General features: G+C 38.1%; 1 protein-coding gene across 3 annotated transcripts in view; it reads right to left on the bottom strand.

Annotated features, from left to right (window-relative positions):
- Window positions 1-14788, bottom strand: part of LOC134822958 (heparan-alpha-glucosaminide N-acetyltransferase-like) — a 29239-nt gene that overhangs the window by 8576 nt on the left and 5875 nt on the right. For 2 of the 3 annotated variants that reach the window (XM_063834239.1, XM_063834240.1), the window contains 4 exons: window positions 10688-10790; window positions 4940-5058; window positions 3499-3576; window positions 3319-3378 (listed from right to left, as the gene is read on the bottom strand). In XM_063834239.1, coding sequence (XP_063690309.1) covers window positions 3319-3378; window positions 3499-3576; window positions 4940-5058; window positions 10688-10790 — 360 coding nt within the window. The remainder of the gene's footprint in view (window positions 1-3318; window positions 3379-3498; window positions 3577-4939; window positions 5059-10687; window positions 10791-14788) is intronic. The other variant, XM_063834241.1, reaches the window with a different exon arrangement.

The following is a 14788-nucleotide window of genomic DNA, read 5'->3' as shown; positions in this document are numbered from 1 at the left end:
TTTTGCGGTTGGCTTGAGTTTATATCTAGCTACCTGCATTTCACAGCAACCCCGCGACATATTCAGCTTCATTGCTCAATAGTTTCTTGCAAAAGAGTCTCACAACATAACACTTAATTTTACACTTGACCAATTTTTATTGGTCCTCTACCAAATCGCTACAGAAGTACAGAGACAAGAAGGTTAAAGAAGTAATCCCGAGGGCGGGTCGCCATCCAACCAGGAACGTGCCGGGAGATGACTACCAAACTCATTTGTATCTTCATCTGGTGTACTGCCCTGTGTTCAAGTAAATAAAGCACTAATCTGAAATTTTAATCCATCTACAACTGTCCAACTAATGACGTCAGCAGTATGACGTCACACTGCTGACGTCACAGCTTGATAACTCAGACCAATTGTTTGGTATTTTGTAGTTAAATTTTTATAGTTTAACGTTTATATAATTATATAATACAGGAGCAGCAGGAATAGAATTAGGAGCAACATTAACAGAAGGAGCAGAAACAGGAGGAGGACTCGGAGGACTCGGAGGAGGAGGACTCGGAGGAGGAGGACTCGGAGGAGGAGGAGGAGGAGGAGGAGGAGGAGGAGGAGGAGGAGGAGGAGGAGGAGGAGGAGGAGGAGGAGGAGGAGGAGGAGGAGGAGGAGGAGGAGGAGGAGGAGGAGGAGGAGGAGCTACAATTGTCAGATTACCTCGACCAGTATCTGGGACAATGACTACTTGCAATAAACCGGTAAGTAAATCACAACATAATATATTATACACATAATATATAACGCGAACGGTATATAATAGTACCATATAACCGGTAATATACTAAACCTGCTAATCATAGTAATATAATATTCCAAACCTTATATTGTGTCTAATGAGCACTACTCGGATGGTGGATTTATTGAAGCTATAAGGCAGACAGCTCTATATACAAGTTGATAGGGGCATTCATTTCTAGCTACCGTTAGTACCCCTGTTATTGACTAATGATGATACCCAACAGGACACAACATTTGAGGTATGTGCTGGTGGTGCGTTTGATGACAACAACTCCACTTCTGCCCACTCAGCTGATGATGTGGTGCAGAGCAAACGCCCTCAGTACCTGACTCTGTCCTTTAACAGACCCTACATCTTCCACTTTGTTATTCTGACGTTTTATAGGTACGTTATCAGTAATTACCTGTGGTTATTTCATTTCTGTTAAAATCCATTTCACAGTGAAGAGTAGGAATCAAACCAAGGCTGATAATAAAGTGGCAGTGTTGAGTGTATTATCACACAGTGACAGTGTACTATCACGCAGGTGGGATGATTGGTGTAGGAGTGATGCGTATTGTGCTAACACATGGAAGAGGCTGGAGGGGATCCAGATATCTATCAAGAACAGCAACACACAGGTAGTAGTAGTAGTAGTAGTATATCACCCACACAGGTAAATAAGCAGGACATAAGTACTGATCAATCTCACATAACGTCAACAATGATACATTAATGGAGATAAACTGATAAACCCAGTGCTCATTATAATTTTAGAAATAAACAGCTCCCAACAAGTTTTCTAACCCAGGAAGCAGTGGTGTGCGGCACAGTCCCCAGTGGTTCCTACAATGTACCAACTACAGAGGCACTGCAGTCAGGCAATGCACCAGATCCTGTAGCAGTGACAGTAACCTGCGAAGGGAGACCCAATGGAGACACCTTGGAACTGTACCAGACTATAGGTTCCCACCTACAAGTCTCTGAAGTCATGGCTTACGGGGTTATTGAGGGTAAGCGTAGTTATAGTCCTACTGATATGTAATCCTACTCTCACTACACAAGTTATATTGTCTATCTATAACCCTACCTCCGATACGTAAACAAACTTAATCCTTAGTTTTGAAACTTATCGTACCATTTGTCTTAATAAAAAACATTCACGCTATAAATTTACCCATCACTTCTTCACAAATAACGGGTGATAAGCGTCGTGCATGACTAGTCACTAATGATAGGTAGGTTGTGTTCGTTGGAAAACTTAGAACCTTTAAAGAATTCTCTAATATTTCATTACAGCTAACACTGCGTTAACAATATTAAATAGGTCAGTAAATATGTGAGCAGCAGATGTTTCTAAAAGGACAGGAACTGGTTAGCTGGTCCTCTGGTCCTGTTGGTTCCAGGTTCCTTCTATCCTCCCTCATTGTAACCACACAGTCTGTTCTATAATTACACACGGTCTTGATCTTGTTAAGTGACGTCAGACGCGGTCTTAGTCACGCGTTAGTCACGTGTTAGTCACGTGACAAATCTAGTTAAAGAAACTGAATAATATACCCAGGTCCAAGATGTGGTTTCAAGAGAACCTTCCAGAATGGTTGGGAACCTTGTTGGAATGTGGTTTGTTTTCATGAGATATGGCCAGCAGCTGCACAATGTACAATGTAGTGTCTACACAGGACAGATAGGCAAGCATGGTAGTGTTAGAAACATTCCCTTGATTACTGGAGAACCTGGTTTACATTTACACTAAAATATGAATCTTACTCACTAGATTAAATTGACTGAGAATTATAATATTCGCATAATTATGTCTTGTCACACATAATATATTCGCATAAAGAGGAGGAGTGACCAGAGCCGTGGTGACCTCAGTGGACGTGACCAGTCTCACCAGATGTAACACTAGCCACAGACCACGTTACCAGTCACGTGACATGTCACGCTTTACATTACACAAGAGTGCTCCCTCGTCCCGGAATTATATAACATTAATTTACAGGCTCTTAAATCATCGTTATAAAGTTATAAAGGTATGTTTCCACTCCCTATCCTTACGTAATGGTTAATTAGTAATGACTGTATTATAGTGTAATGCTAGGTTACATTACATATATTACATTTCTTATTTCAGTGTAAATTAGAGGAGCTTTAAGATTGAGAGCCATGAATTGGTATATTATCCAGGTCACCCTTGTAGGTCACCCTGTTGTACGGCTACAATAAAATCATCGGAGCTTATCTAAGTGTGACCTAGATAAGCTATATAATGATATAGATAAGCTATATGACCTAGATAAGCTATAACTTCCTATTTTCGCTGTTTGAAGAGTGTTGAAGCTATACCCCTAGCTTACAGAACACATGAGTGTTAACGTTAGATGGACCGTACCAGGGCATGGGTAGAAAACAACTTAGCATGGTAACCTTGTTGCCTGTACAAGAGCAATTCTAATTTCTAACTGCAGTCTGCACATCCACATTTTTTGTGAACAAACTGAAAATCCTATCTGCACAAAATGTTATGCTGTCGGCTTTTCTCAAGGCATAGAACGTACCCCGCGAATAACAGTCTCCCCTTCAGAGTTCTGTGCGTACTTCCAACTGTTCTTCTTGTCCTGCAGTAAACACGTGGTTACTCATGTGACAATTCAGTAAAATGAATATACACTAATGTAATAATAGTTTCAATAATCCTATAAATAAGACCCCTCGCTGCACTGTGAAACGGTACTCACAGGAATGTCCGGCTCCTCGTTGAGGAATTTGCCACACTCGTTATACTCGTTATCTTCAACCTTCATTCTCTCTCCACCCTGTAGCGGGACTAGTTGTTAGCCACAACATGTCACGTGTTTCTAAGCTGGTCCTAATAGTGTCCTAACTACTGTCCTAATATTAACTAGTGGTCCTAATACGGTGGTCTTACGGTGTACTTCTGTCAGATCAGAAGCTCGATCAGTACTCCGATCACTAAATGTCTTAAAATAGTGTTAGTTTGAACTATTTTAAACTACAGTTCTTTCAGTGTCCGTTAACAGATAGCGTGACTGGTATTCTTTAAAGGTGTTGGTTATACAGCGCGTCTATTTAAAACTGCATTAACACTAACACTCAATTTAACGGTTAGCACTGTATTTAACACGTTAATGGACCGGATCAGGTGTAGTGTTAGGTATTTTAGGTATGTAGTATTTACAGTGATGACTAACTGTTAAGCTGTTATAAACCTTGATAAAGTGTCATCGGTTTTAGATTGGATCATAAACTAACATTTTTTTAATCGTTGTGGAATTATACAGTCACATATTTTGAAGATAACGTATGTTATAGAAAACATGACCACGTGATGCCCATATATGGTAATTGTACGATAGTTGGCACCGGATAATGTGATTTAGAAACTGTGAAAACAGTTGTTAAATACAACTTCAACACTAGACATATGTTCCTTATTAGCTGATATATAGAAAACACAGCAGCACAATGTTAATATTATAAATATCTACCTGGACTAGAAACCGTTTATACCTTTAGGGGCTGTTCTACAAATTTTCATTAAATAACTACGATCTTGCGGCGGTGAGGGGGCTGGGCAGCAGTTGAGCTAGTTGATACGTACACTGAGTACATACTGAGTACATACTGAGTACATACTGAGTACATACTGAGTACATACTGAGTAGGTTGTTCAGGGGCTATTAATATCTACTACATTGTAAAATGGTGTACTTGTAAAACACTGCCTCTATAGGATGACTAGTTTGAGCTGACTGCTAAGAGTTTATAAGGCTCTCTTTCTCAGGCAGACCCGGTATGTTGGGTATGTGATTGCCTGCGGAGGGTATGTGATGATTCTAACATGCAATACTCCTCCGCAAGCATTAACTCGGCTATCTCCTCCGCAAGCAATGGCTAGATTAGTCATGCAAACAATCTTCAATCAGTTCGGCATATCAGTGGGGGCGTGTTATCTCCGGCTTACACACACTTTAAATTATATGAGAATACATTAGACGTCCTGTAATTAACAAACAAACACCAGATTGTAATTAACACCTCATTATTATATTACCAATATAGATTAGAGACCATATCAATCATTTACCCACAGCTAAAAGAAATAGTAGTATTGTATGAACAACTCACTAGCAGCACTACAACAGTAGTATTACTCACGAAGTTCTCTGCAGCAGTGAGTCTAGGAATAAAGAGTATCTCCAGTACGGAGCAGACTAAGTAAGTGAAACCAATACGTTGTAAAACTCCGGGTATCCTTAGCTGGGTCAGGTCAACTCCTGAAATAATTATACTAAGTAAAAAGAGCGTTTTCCCTTGTCGCATGTACGGAATTATCAGAAAACAGAAAAAGTTTAATTAATAATTAGGAACTTAACATGGTCTATATCTAGATATTATTATATCGCACGGTTCTTTGTTTTCTAATATAATTTTAATATTTGAAGGAAACTGTTTTTAAAAGTTGACTTATTACATCATTCTATCAAACTTCTATTTTGGTACATACCATCCAAATTGCCATAGTACAACTTCGTTGGATGATATTATGTATTATACATAATATGTATAAGGGACCCCTAAATTTGTTTTTAAAGGGTTACTGCTGTTAAACATTTTTATATTCCTCGGTTGCGTACCATGTTATTGAGCCAAAAGAGTGCATCGTTGTGGAATTATTGAATTAAATAATTGATGATTAAAAATAACATATCTCAGTAGTTTTAAATTCAAATAGTAGTTATAACAGACTCAAGGTCCTCCGTGAATAATTATCTTGATGATGCTGAGGTAATTTATAATTACAAAGCACTATACGCTCTCAATGTTAGCCAGTAGTATTATAGTAGTATGATTGCTTCATAAGATATGAACCACTTCAGAATTATTAGCCTCACATTATAATTCATTACTCTAGAATTTTAAAATATAAAATGTATAGCCGTTGTATAATGTATAGCTGCATATTTCAGTCCTAAAGTCCTAAATTTGTATCAAAAAAGACCAATGAGCACAGATTTGACTATCAAACATTTTGTTACAATAGAAAAAGTGCAGTTAAAATTGTCATTTCAGGTACATGTGAACCAAGTGAAGGGTGCGAGAATAGTGCACCAGATCTGGAGGAGCAAGGAACAGAAGATCCAGACAAAGAGGAGGAAGGTTAGTCAGTCTAATAGTTTGATTATACCAACGTTCTAATGTTTTTGGGCGGATTAGTTTATACAGAATATGTCAAAATTCAATTTATAACTACGATGGAGTTCTTTTGTTATTTGTTGTCGCATTTCCCTGACCTTTCTTAAAATGAAGAGGTTCAGCGCCCTTAACAATAATCTTTTCAGAGACTTGGACGGGAATACCAGCGGAACTTGTTTTATTAGACTTCAGCGAAAAGGCACTACAAATAAAACTGAAAACCATAGAGCCCGAGTTTTTAATCAACCTGAAAAACAAAGCAGAGTTCCTCAACGCCAACAAGCATCTCACTGTTAGAATCACAAAAACAGAGTACGAGATAATCTCACCCACATGTTTGGGTGCCACTCAGCACGCTTCAGGTATCCTTCAAGTCACTATTTTTAGTAATAAATAAGATGCAATAAGATGCAATAAGATGCAATAAGATATATTTGATGTCAAGAAAAATAGTAAATAAAAAGGAAAGATTTCGTATAGTAGAGGACGTGACACTGATGACTGAACTCAAAAAATTCAGGACCCATCAATCATCTTATTGCCGGTGAAGATAAGAAGGTGTTGACAATTCTCATGTGGAAGTCGCGATTCTATCTGTTTTTTAACGGAGTGGAGTTGTTTAACACAAAGCTTTACAACGAGTGTACGTTTGATGAAATGGAAATGGTGGAAAGTGTTGTGTCATCAGACCTAGACCCCAACTTGTACAGACCTTTAAAACTAGGTGAATATAGCTCAGCTGTACTAGAGTACAGAGGGAGAATGAACTGACTAAGAGTGGTTTTAATAAAGTAACTTAAAGTAACGTAACATTACATACCCCACGGCCCACAGTTTTAATAAAGCAACTTAAATTGACGTAAAATAACAAACTCCCCTACCCAGGTACATGTACATCCCTGCCCAGCAGGTGGGACCACAAGTTAAGGTCCTCCCTCCTCCCAGTTGAACCAGGAGACATAACCATGTTGTCCTGTGTAGAGACTGGCAAGGAACTGGCCGGAGATAGGTTTCTGAGGTGTTTGAAAGGAAGACTCTTCATAAGGAGAATAGAGCCGTCGTGTATTGGTAAGTATTTAGCACGCTCTACGCAGAATATATTAAAACCAACAATACCAGATATATCTGTAATCTGTTTTTGTCAATTTAGCGGCCAGGTAGCGCAGTTGGTTAGATCGCCATCTTTGCGAATTAAATCGTAAGGTTGCGAGTTCGAATTCCACTGTCTGTCTGGTCGTGGGTGGGCGTCTTTGACGTTCAGCTAAGGATCCTGTGTGGTCTATGCAGCCCCCCGGTCTACTCAGCCGAATACTCGAGAAATCGGGCGTGAGGGTTAAATGAGGAGCTGCACATTGCAGCAAAATCTCGAGCGAAGAAAGTATGGTACACACTACCTTAACCGTCACTGGCCAAAATAAATCCTTCGGCTTCCTGTAATTGGATGGTTGCACTTGTGTAACAATGTGGCTGTTGGAATACACCGAAGTAAAATAAGTGTCTTAAAAAAAATATCATGGGCTCTAATTTTAATTGTTTCAGGGCCCCACATCCCCTGGCAGTCCCCTTCATTAGTAACAACGTCCAGCAACCGTGGTCGTCCAACTGGAATGGAACCTGACAACATTATTGATGGTCAACTAGATACCATTGGTGGTACGGGAAACGGAAAGGTATGTGACCTACCTATTGACCTACCTATTGACCTACTTAATGTGTATTGTGTGACCTACCTATTGACCTACCTATTGACCTACTTAATGTGTATTGTGTGATCTACCTATTGACCTACCTATGTGATCTACTTAATGTGTATTGTGTGACCTACCTATTGACCTACCTATGTGATCTACTTAATGTGTATTGTGTGACCTACCTATTGACCTACCTATTTGATCTACTTAATGTGTATTGTGTGATCTATCTTTTGTTATCCAGATTAAATTTAATGAATATAATGAACATGACCCGGTAATTTCACCTTATTTTGCAACATTTCAGGGTCCAGGAGGAGAATGGATCACACTGGACCTTGATAAAGTTTACCACGTGACCAGAGTTAAAATAGTGAACAATGTGGGAACAGATCAAATCACTTCTGCAGACAGTAAACACTCTTTTTAATAGGGCCCTCGTTTTAAGTACCGTCCATCTAGTGGGACCTCATCGCTCTAGTAGTATAATAGTAGTAGTATAGTATTAGATAGCTGTAGTAACATTTGGTTAATTATCCAAACTATCGTTTATATTGAGGTACAAGACAACTTACTTAATCTAGAAGTGTGCTTAGGTAGTTACTAGGTAGTTACTAGGTAGGTAGTTACTAGGTAGGTAGTTACTAGGTAGGTAGTTACTAGGTAGGTAGTTACTAGGTAGTTACTAGGTAGGTAGTTACTAAGTAGGTAGTTACTAGGTAGGTAGTTACTAGGTAGTTACTAGGTAGGTAGTTACTAGGTAGGTAGTTACTAGGTAGGCAGTTACTAGGTAGGTAGTTACTAGGTAGGTAGTTAATAGGTAGTTACTAGGTAGTTACTAGGTAGGTAGTTACTAGGTAGGTAGTTACTAGGTAGGTAGTTACTAGGTAGGTATTTACTAGGTAGGTAGTTACTAGGTAGGTAGTTACTAGGTAGGTAGTTACTAGGTAGGTAGTTACTAGGTAGGTAGTTACTAGTTACTAGGTAGGTAGTTAATAGGTAGTTACTAGGTAGTTACTAGGTAGTTACTAGGTAGGTAGTTACTAGGTAGGTAGTTACTAGGTAGGTAGTTACTAGGTAGGTAGTTACTAGGTAGTTACTAGGTAGGTAGTTACTAGGTAGTTACTAGGTAGGTAGTTACTAGGTAGGTAGTTACTAGGTAGTTACTAGGTAGGTAGTTACTAGGTAGGTAGTTACTAGGTAGGTAGTTACTAGGTAGGTAGTTACTAGGTAGGTAGTTACTAGGTAGGTAGTTACTAGGTAGGTAGGTTCTAGGTAGGTAGTTACTAGGTAGGTGTGAAGAGAGGGTTGAGTGTGAACTGTTCAGGAAGTACAATATCAGTGTGTACAGAGAACGTGGAGCCAGGTAACTGCAGTCCTGAACAAGTGCTCCTAGTGAACTATAACACTGCTGAGGAGGAGGAGACTACTACAGACTGGTTCACTGCTGAAGCACAGACCTACATACTGAGGTTTGATAACTCCGGGGACCGTATCTACATTAAACAGCGAGCAGGGTACGACAGCTTCCTCTACCTTTCTGAGGTCTACTTTCAAGGTACACAACAAGGTACGCAAACAGTGTGTGTACTGCACACTGCACAACCTACTTAATGAAAAATTTGCTCATTAAAAAGTGGACGAATGTTTCTGAGTTGAAAAAGTAAAAGAGGACCCAAGTGTTGACTGGAGATGATGCAAATAATATTAAAGTATCTTTCTCTACAGGTTGTGACACAGACACAGATCCAAACTGCACTGTACCTGATCCAGGTTTGTACTGTGCGTGGTTTAGTACAGCTCTAGTATAGTAGTATAGACTATATATCATTTGCTCATTACAAAGTGGCCAGTGGGCAATGTTTCTGAGTTGAAAAAGTAAAAAAGGACCCAAGTGTTGACTGGAGATGATGCAAATAATATTAAAGTATCTTTCTCTACAGGTTGTGACACAGACACAGATCCAAACTGCACTGTACCTGATCCAGGTTTGTACTGTGCGTGGTTTAGTACAGTTCTAGTATAGTAGTATAGACTATTATATATCATTTGCTCATTACAAAGTGGCCAGTGGGCGAATGTTTCTGAGTTGAAAAAGTAAAAAAGGACCCAAGTGTTGACTGGAGATGATGTAAATAATATTAAAGTATCGTACTCTACAGGTTGTGACACAGACACAGATCCAAACTGTACTGTACCTGATCCAGGTTTGTACTGTGCGTGGTTTAGTACAGCTCTAGTATAGTAGTATAGACTGTAATATTATATTATAGTCAATTAAAAAACCGACACTATCAGTGCTTGCTACTGACACACAACATATAATATACATTTTACAGTCTACTTACTAATTATACCGACATCCTGACTGCTTATTAGTTATAACTTTATATTTATTCTCAATAATTAGTGGCTTAGTGGCTCAGTTGGTTAATCCGGGCCTGGTATTGCTTGAGGTACCAGGTTCGATTCCCGACTCTGCCACTAGCCGAGGGGTGAGCGTCGTCGACGCTCAGCTAAGGATCCTGAGTGGTCTATGCAGCCCCCCGGTCCACTCAGCCAAATACTCGAGAAATCGGGTGTGAGGGTTAAATGAGGAGCTGCCCATTGCAGCAAAGTCTCGGGCGAAGAAAGTATGGTACACACTACCTTAACCGTCACTGGCCTAATGTATAATTGAATCCTTCGGCTTCCTGTAATTGGCTGGTTACACACTTGTGTAACAATGTGGCTGTTGGAATGTCCGAAGTAAAATAAGAGTTGAGATTAGACTAAATAGCATGGCTGGGCATCGTGCTATTTAGTTTAAATTATGATCTAAATTCTAATAATCCAATAATCTGAAGTTTCAACAATCAGATCAAAATAATACTCATTATATTTACCTGGAAGATAAAAACAATGAAACAAGAGATCTACGAATCAAGATTAGATATAATATCATCTAACCCCGATAATATATCGATAACTATTACCTAATGTACCTAAAGTAAGATAAGAAATGTAAATATCTACCAACCTCCTGGTACTCCTGTGTTCAGGAACACCCCTATCAGGAACAGTTTCAGGAACCTCACTCCTACTTTCTTCAGAATCTTCGTCTTCGCTACGTTCTTCTTCAACTGTTAGGGAAATAATTAGTTTTTATATAAGCAATTATTTTACCAAATAACTAATTGATTAATTTAAATTGATTATTCAGTTGCTACCAGCAATTCTCTTGGAGGACCGGTAAATTTCATTTAAGGTAAACACCATTATCGTGATACTATTCACCTTTTCTAAACTTGATCATGACGTTTAAACTTCCACATCTTTCACGATTAGATGGCATCTGATACTAAGTATACTAATTCACCTAGTAGTAATTTAAGTGAACCGCAAAAGATGTACAATTATTCAAAGTGCTTAGTGCATAATTTTTTCTTCTTCGCAATTTCAACTACATTATCTACAACTTTAGCCACAGACCACATCGCATCGAAATTCTAGTATCAGACAGACACTTAATGTATAGCACTGGTCATTATGCTAAATGAATATTTATGCAAGTTATCAACTTTAATTATCCAGCTCTTTTGCCGTGTAACTATATTTTTCAGAATTGGAAGACATGTACAAAATGCTTGTGCTTGTCAAACTTTTAGTTAAGAAATTCCAATTTAAGTAAGAAATTCTCATTTTAATCAGTAAAAGTAGAATAATTTATAGCTAGTCTGACAATTGTGGTTAAGTAAAATAACTCCAACTACAGGACTTGGCATGTTTGGTAAAATAACTTCAACTACAGGACTTGGCATGTTTGGTAAAATAACTTCAACTACAGGACTTGGCATGTTTGGTAAAATAACTCAACTACAGGACTTGGCATGTTTAGTAAAATAACTCAACTACAGGACTTGGCATGTTTGGTAAAATAACTCCAACTACAGGACTTGGCATGTTTAGTAAAATAACTCCAACTACAGGACTTGGCATGTTTGGTAAAATAACTCCAACTACAGGACTTGGCATGTTTAGTAAAATAACTCCAACTACAGGACTTGGCATGTTTAGTAAAATAACTTCAACTACAGGACTTGGCATGTTTGGTAAAATAACTTCAACTACAGGACTTGGCATGTTTAGTAAAATAACTTCAACTACAGGACTTGGCATGTTTAGTAAAATAACTCCAACTACAGGACTTGGCATGTTTAGTAAAATAACTCCAACTACAGGACTTGGCATGTTTAGTAAAATAACTTCAACTACAGGACTTGGCATGTTTGGTAAAATAACTTCAACTACAGGACTTGGCATGTTTAGTAAAATAACTTCAACTACAGGACTTGGCATGTTTAGTAAAATAACTTCAACTACAGGACTTGGCATGTTTGGTAAAATAACTTCAACTACAGGACTTGGCATGTTTAGTAAAATAACTCCAACTACAGGACTTGGCATGTTTGGTAAAATAACTTCAACTACAGGACTTGGCATGTTTAGTAAAATAACTTCAACTACAGGACTTGGCATGTTTAGTAAAATAACTTCAACTACAGGACTTGGCATGTTTGGTAAAATAACTTCAACTACAGGACTTGGCATGTTTAGTAAAATAACTCCAACTACAGGACTTGGCATGTCGCCAATGTTATTGACAAGAGGATACTTTACAGCACTTATCGTGATTTACTATGTCAACACTTACAAGTCAATTATATTTATACGCAGTTATTAATTTATATTTTATAAAATAAACAGAGACAGATCTTATAGGTCTTCAAATTAACCGCAACACTCCAAAGTAGTAGAGCCATAGTTCAACTGTGATATTGCACAGTTGTTAACAGCTACTCAACTGTGATATTGTACAGTTGTTAACTGCTTCTCAACTGTGATATTGCACAGTTGTTAACTGCTACTCAACTGTGATATTGCACAGTTGTTAACTGCTACTCAACTGTGATATTGCACAGTTGTTAACAGCTTCTCAACTGTGATATTGCACAGTTGTTAACTGCTTCTCAACTGTGATATTGCACAGTTGTTAACTGCTTCTCAACTGTGATATTGCACAGTTGTTAACTGCTTCTCAACTGTGATATTGCACAGTTGTTAACTGCTACTCAACTGTGATATTGCACAGTTGTTAACTGCTTCTCAACTGTGATATTGCACAGTTGTTAACTGCTTCTCAACTGTGATATTGCACAGTTGTTGTTAACTACTACTCACTACTGTTAAAATGTGAAAACTAGGGAGAAGCTAAGTCTAGGGAGTAGCTACTAAGGATCCATTGGATCTATGCGATCTCCTCGGTCGACTCAGCCGAATGATAGGGAACTTAATCGAGGGTTAAATGAGGAGGGGTACCTGTTAAAAGTTCAAGAAACTTCCTAGGATACCCCTTCAGTGCATACTGTAAAGTGTAAACAAAGTACTATTAACTATTAACTATTAACTATTAGGCAAACTCTCTGTTTACGTAAACGTGAGGATAACACTGCCCACCTACAGCAGATCTAAAAGGAGTTATCACCATAGAAGTTAGAACTGAAGCTTGTTCATCATGACAATTTAATATTGCTAGTTTTGAGGACGATAAACATACACTGTTTAAGAGTATAGCAGATTTTTTAGTTCTAATATTATATGGATACCTTACTAAACATTAAATCATGTTGATTTATAATTAGTAAGGTCTAATGACTCTTGGAACATTCTAGATGTTTGCGTAACCCAAATTAGAACAAGCTATCTAAAGATTAATATTATTTTGAAGATTAGCTGAAGCGTGTAACATTGTAATTTATCCATTTATCACATTATCAATAAATTAACAGAGAACGGGAGGCACTAATTAATTAGTTACAGTCAATTAAACCGCTGTAATTACACCTGGTAGACAGCTGTAATTGCAGGATGAAGTCTGACGGAAATAATTAGCTGGAAATATAACGATTAAACTGAAAGATTAGTTCACTAACTTCATAGCCATCATTCTACAGATGAACGAGTATATTAACCAGCTTAATATCAGTGAGATGGCTACTTGGCTAGGACATTTCACTAATTCACAGTTCACTAATTCACAGTTGACTAATTCACTATTAATCCTGTGTAGTTCACGTGATCACTAATCAACAGAGCTAACTTCACAGCAGCACATCATATAAATCCATCCTCTTGTTATCTCTCATGACTATTGACTGGTACAGTTATAAAAATAACCTTCAGGTATTATTGATACAAATAAAGAAACTAAAAGCAAAGCTTCCTGGTCACCCATAATAATTTTACTTTTTAGTAAGATCTGTAATTCTCTACTATTCACACTTCACATGTTATATATGATAAGCATTATTCTCTATTTAATTTATTAACTCCGTCCAGCTACCCAGCTTACAGTAAGATAGCTATAAAACAGTTCCCTCTCATCTACTGACGTCATGCAACAATGAACTATTATACAAATTTAGCTGACCTAACCAAAGTCTGTACACTGTACATTCCTACGTAGAGAAAACAATAGGGTGACAGCCCGAAATAGTGTTCTTAACTGAGTTTTAATGTACAATAGTGGCCCGCATTAGACAGGCTTGCTGGGACGGTATCTTTATAGTTTATAAGATGTAAGGCTGCAAATTAATTGGGATCTATACGCTGTGTTTTTACAAGGTTGACGGTGACTGTTGGTAAACGTGTAGATATGGTTCCTGTGTTATTATAGAATATGTAATTTACTCCGCATAATCCAATAAACTCACATGTCACATGGTTCTAAAGATGAGTATTTAACACGGCTGATAACGCGGTTACCTGGGTCACTAAATCAAATCTACATTTTGGGCCCTCTGTACATTCCAGGAAACCTAATCAAGTGACACCCACGCGTTTGTAAACTGAGAACCACTAGTGGCTGCTGTGTAATGCATCTTACTACTGTAGCTGTAAAATGAGAACCACTAGTGCTGCTGTGTAATGCATCTTACTACTGTAGCTGTAAAATGAGAACCACTAGTGCTGCTGTGTAATGCATCTTACTGCTGTGGTGGACTGTGTGGTACTCTGCTAATGTAACTTTCACGGTACAAGATACTGATTACTGAACAGAGAGGCTTAAACACAGTTAATA

This window comes from Bolinopsis microptera, chromosome 11 (assembly GCF_026151205.1).
Source record: "Bolinopsis microptera isolate Bmic1 chromosome 11, MBARI_Bmic_1.0, whole genome shotgun sequence".
NCBI classification, from domain to species: domain Eukaryota; kingdom Metazoa; phylum Ctenophora; class Tentaculata; order Lobata; family Bolinopsidae; genus Bolinopsis; species Bolinopsis microptera.
This window is presented reverse-complemented; position numbering and strand designations above follow the sequence as displayed.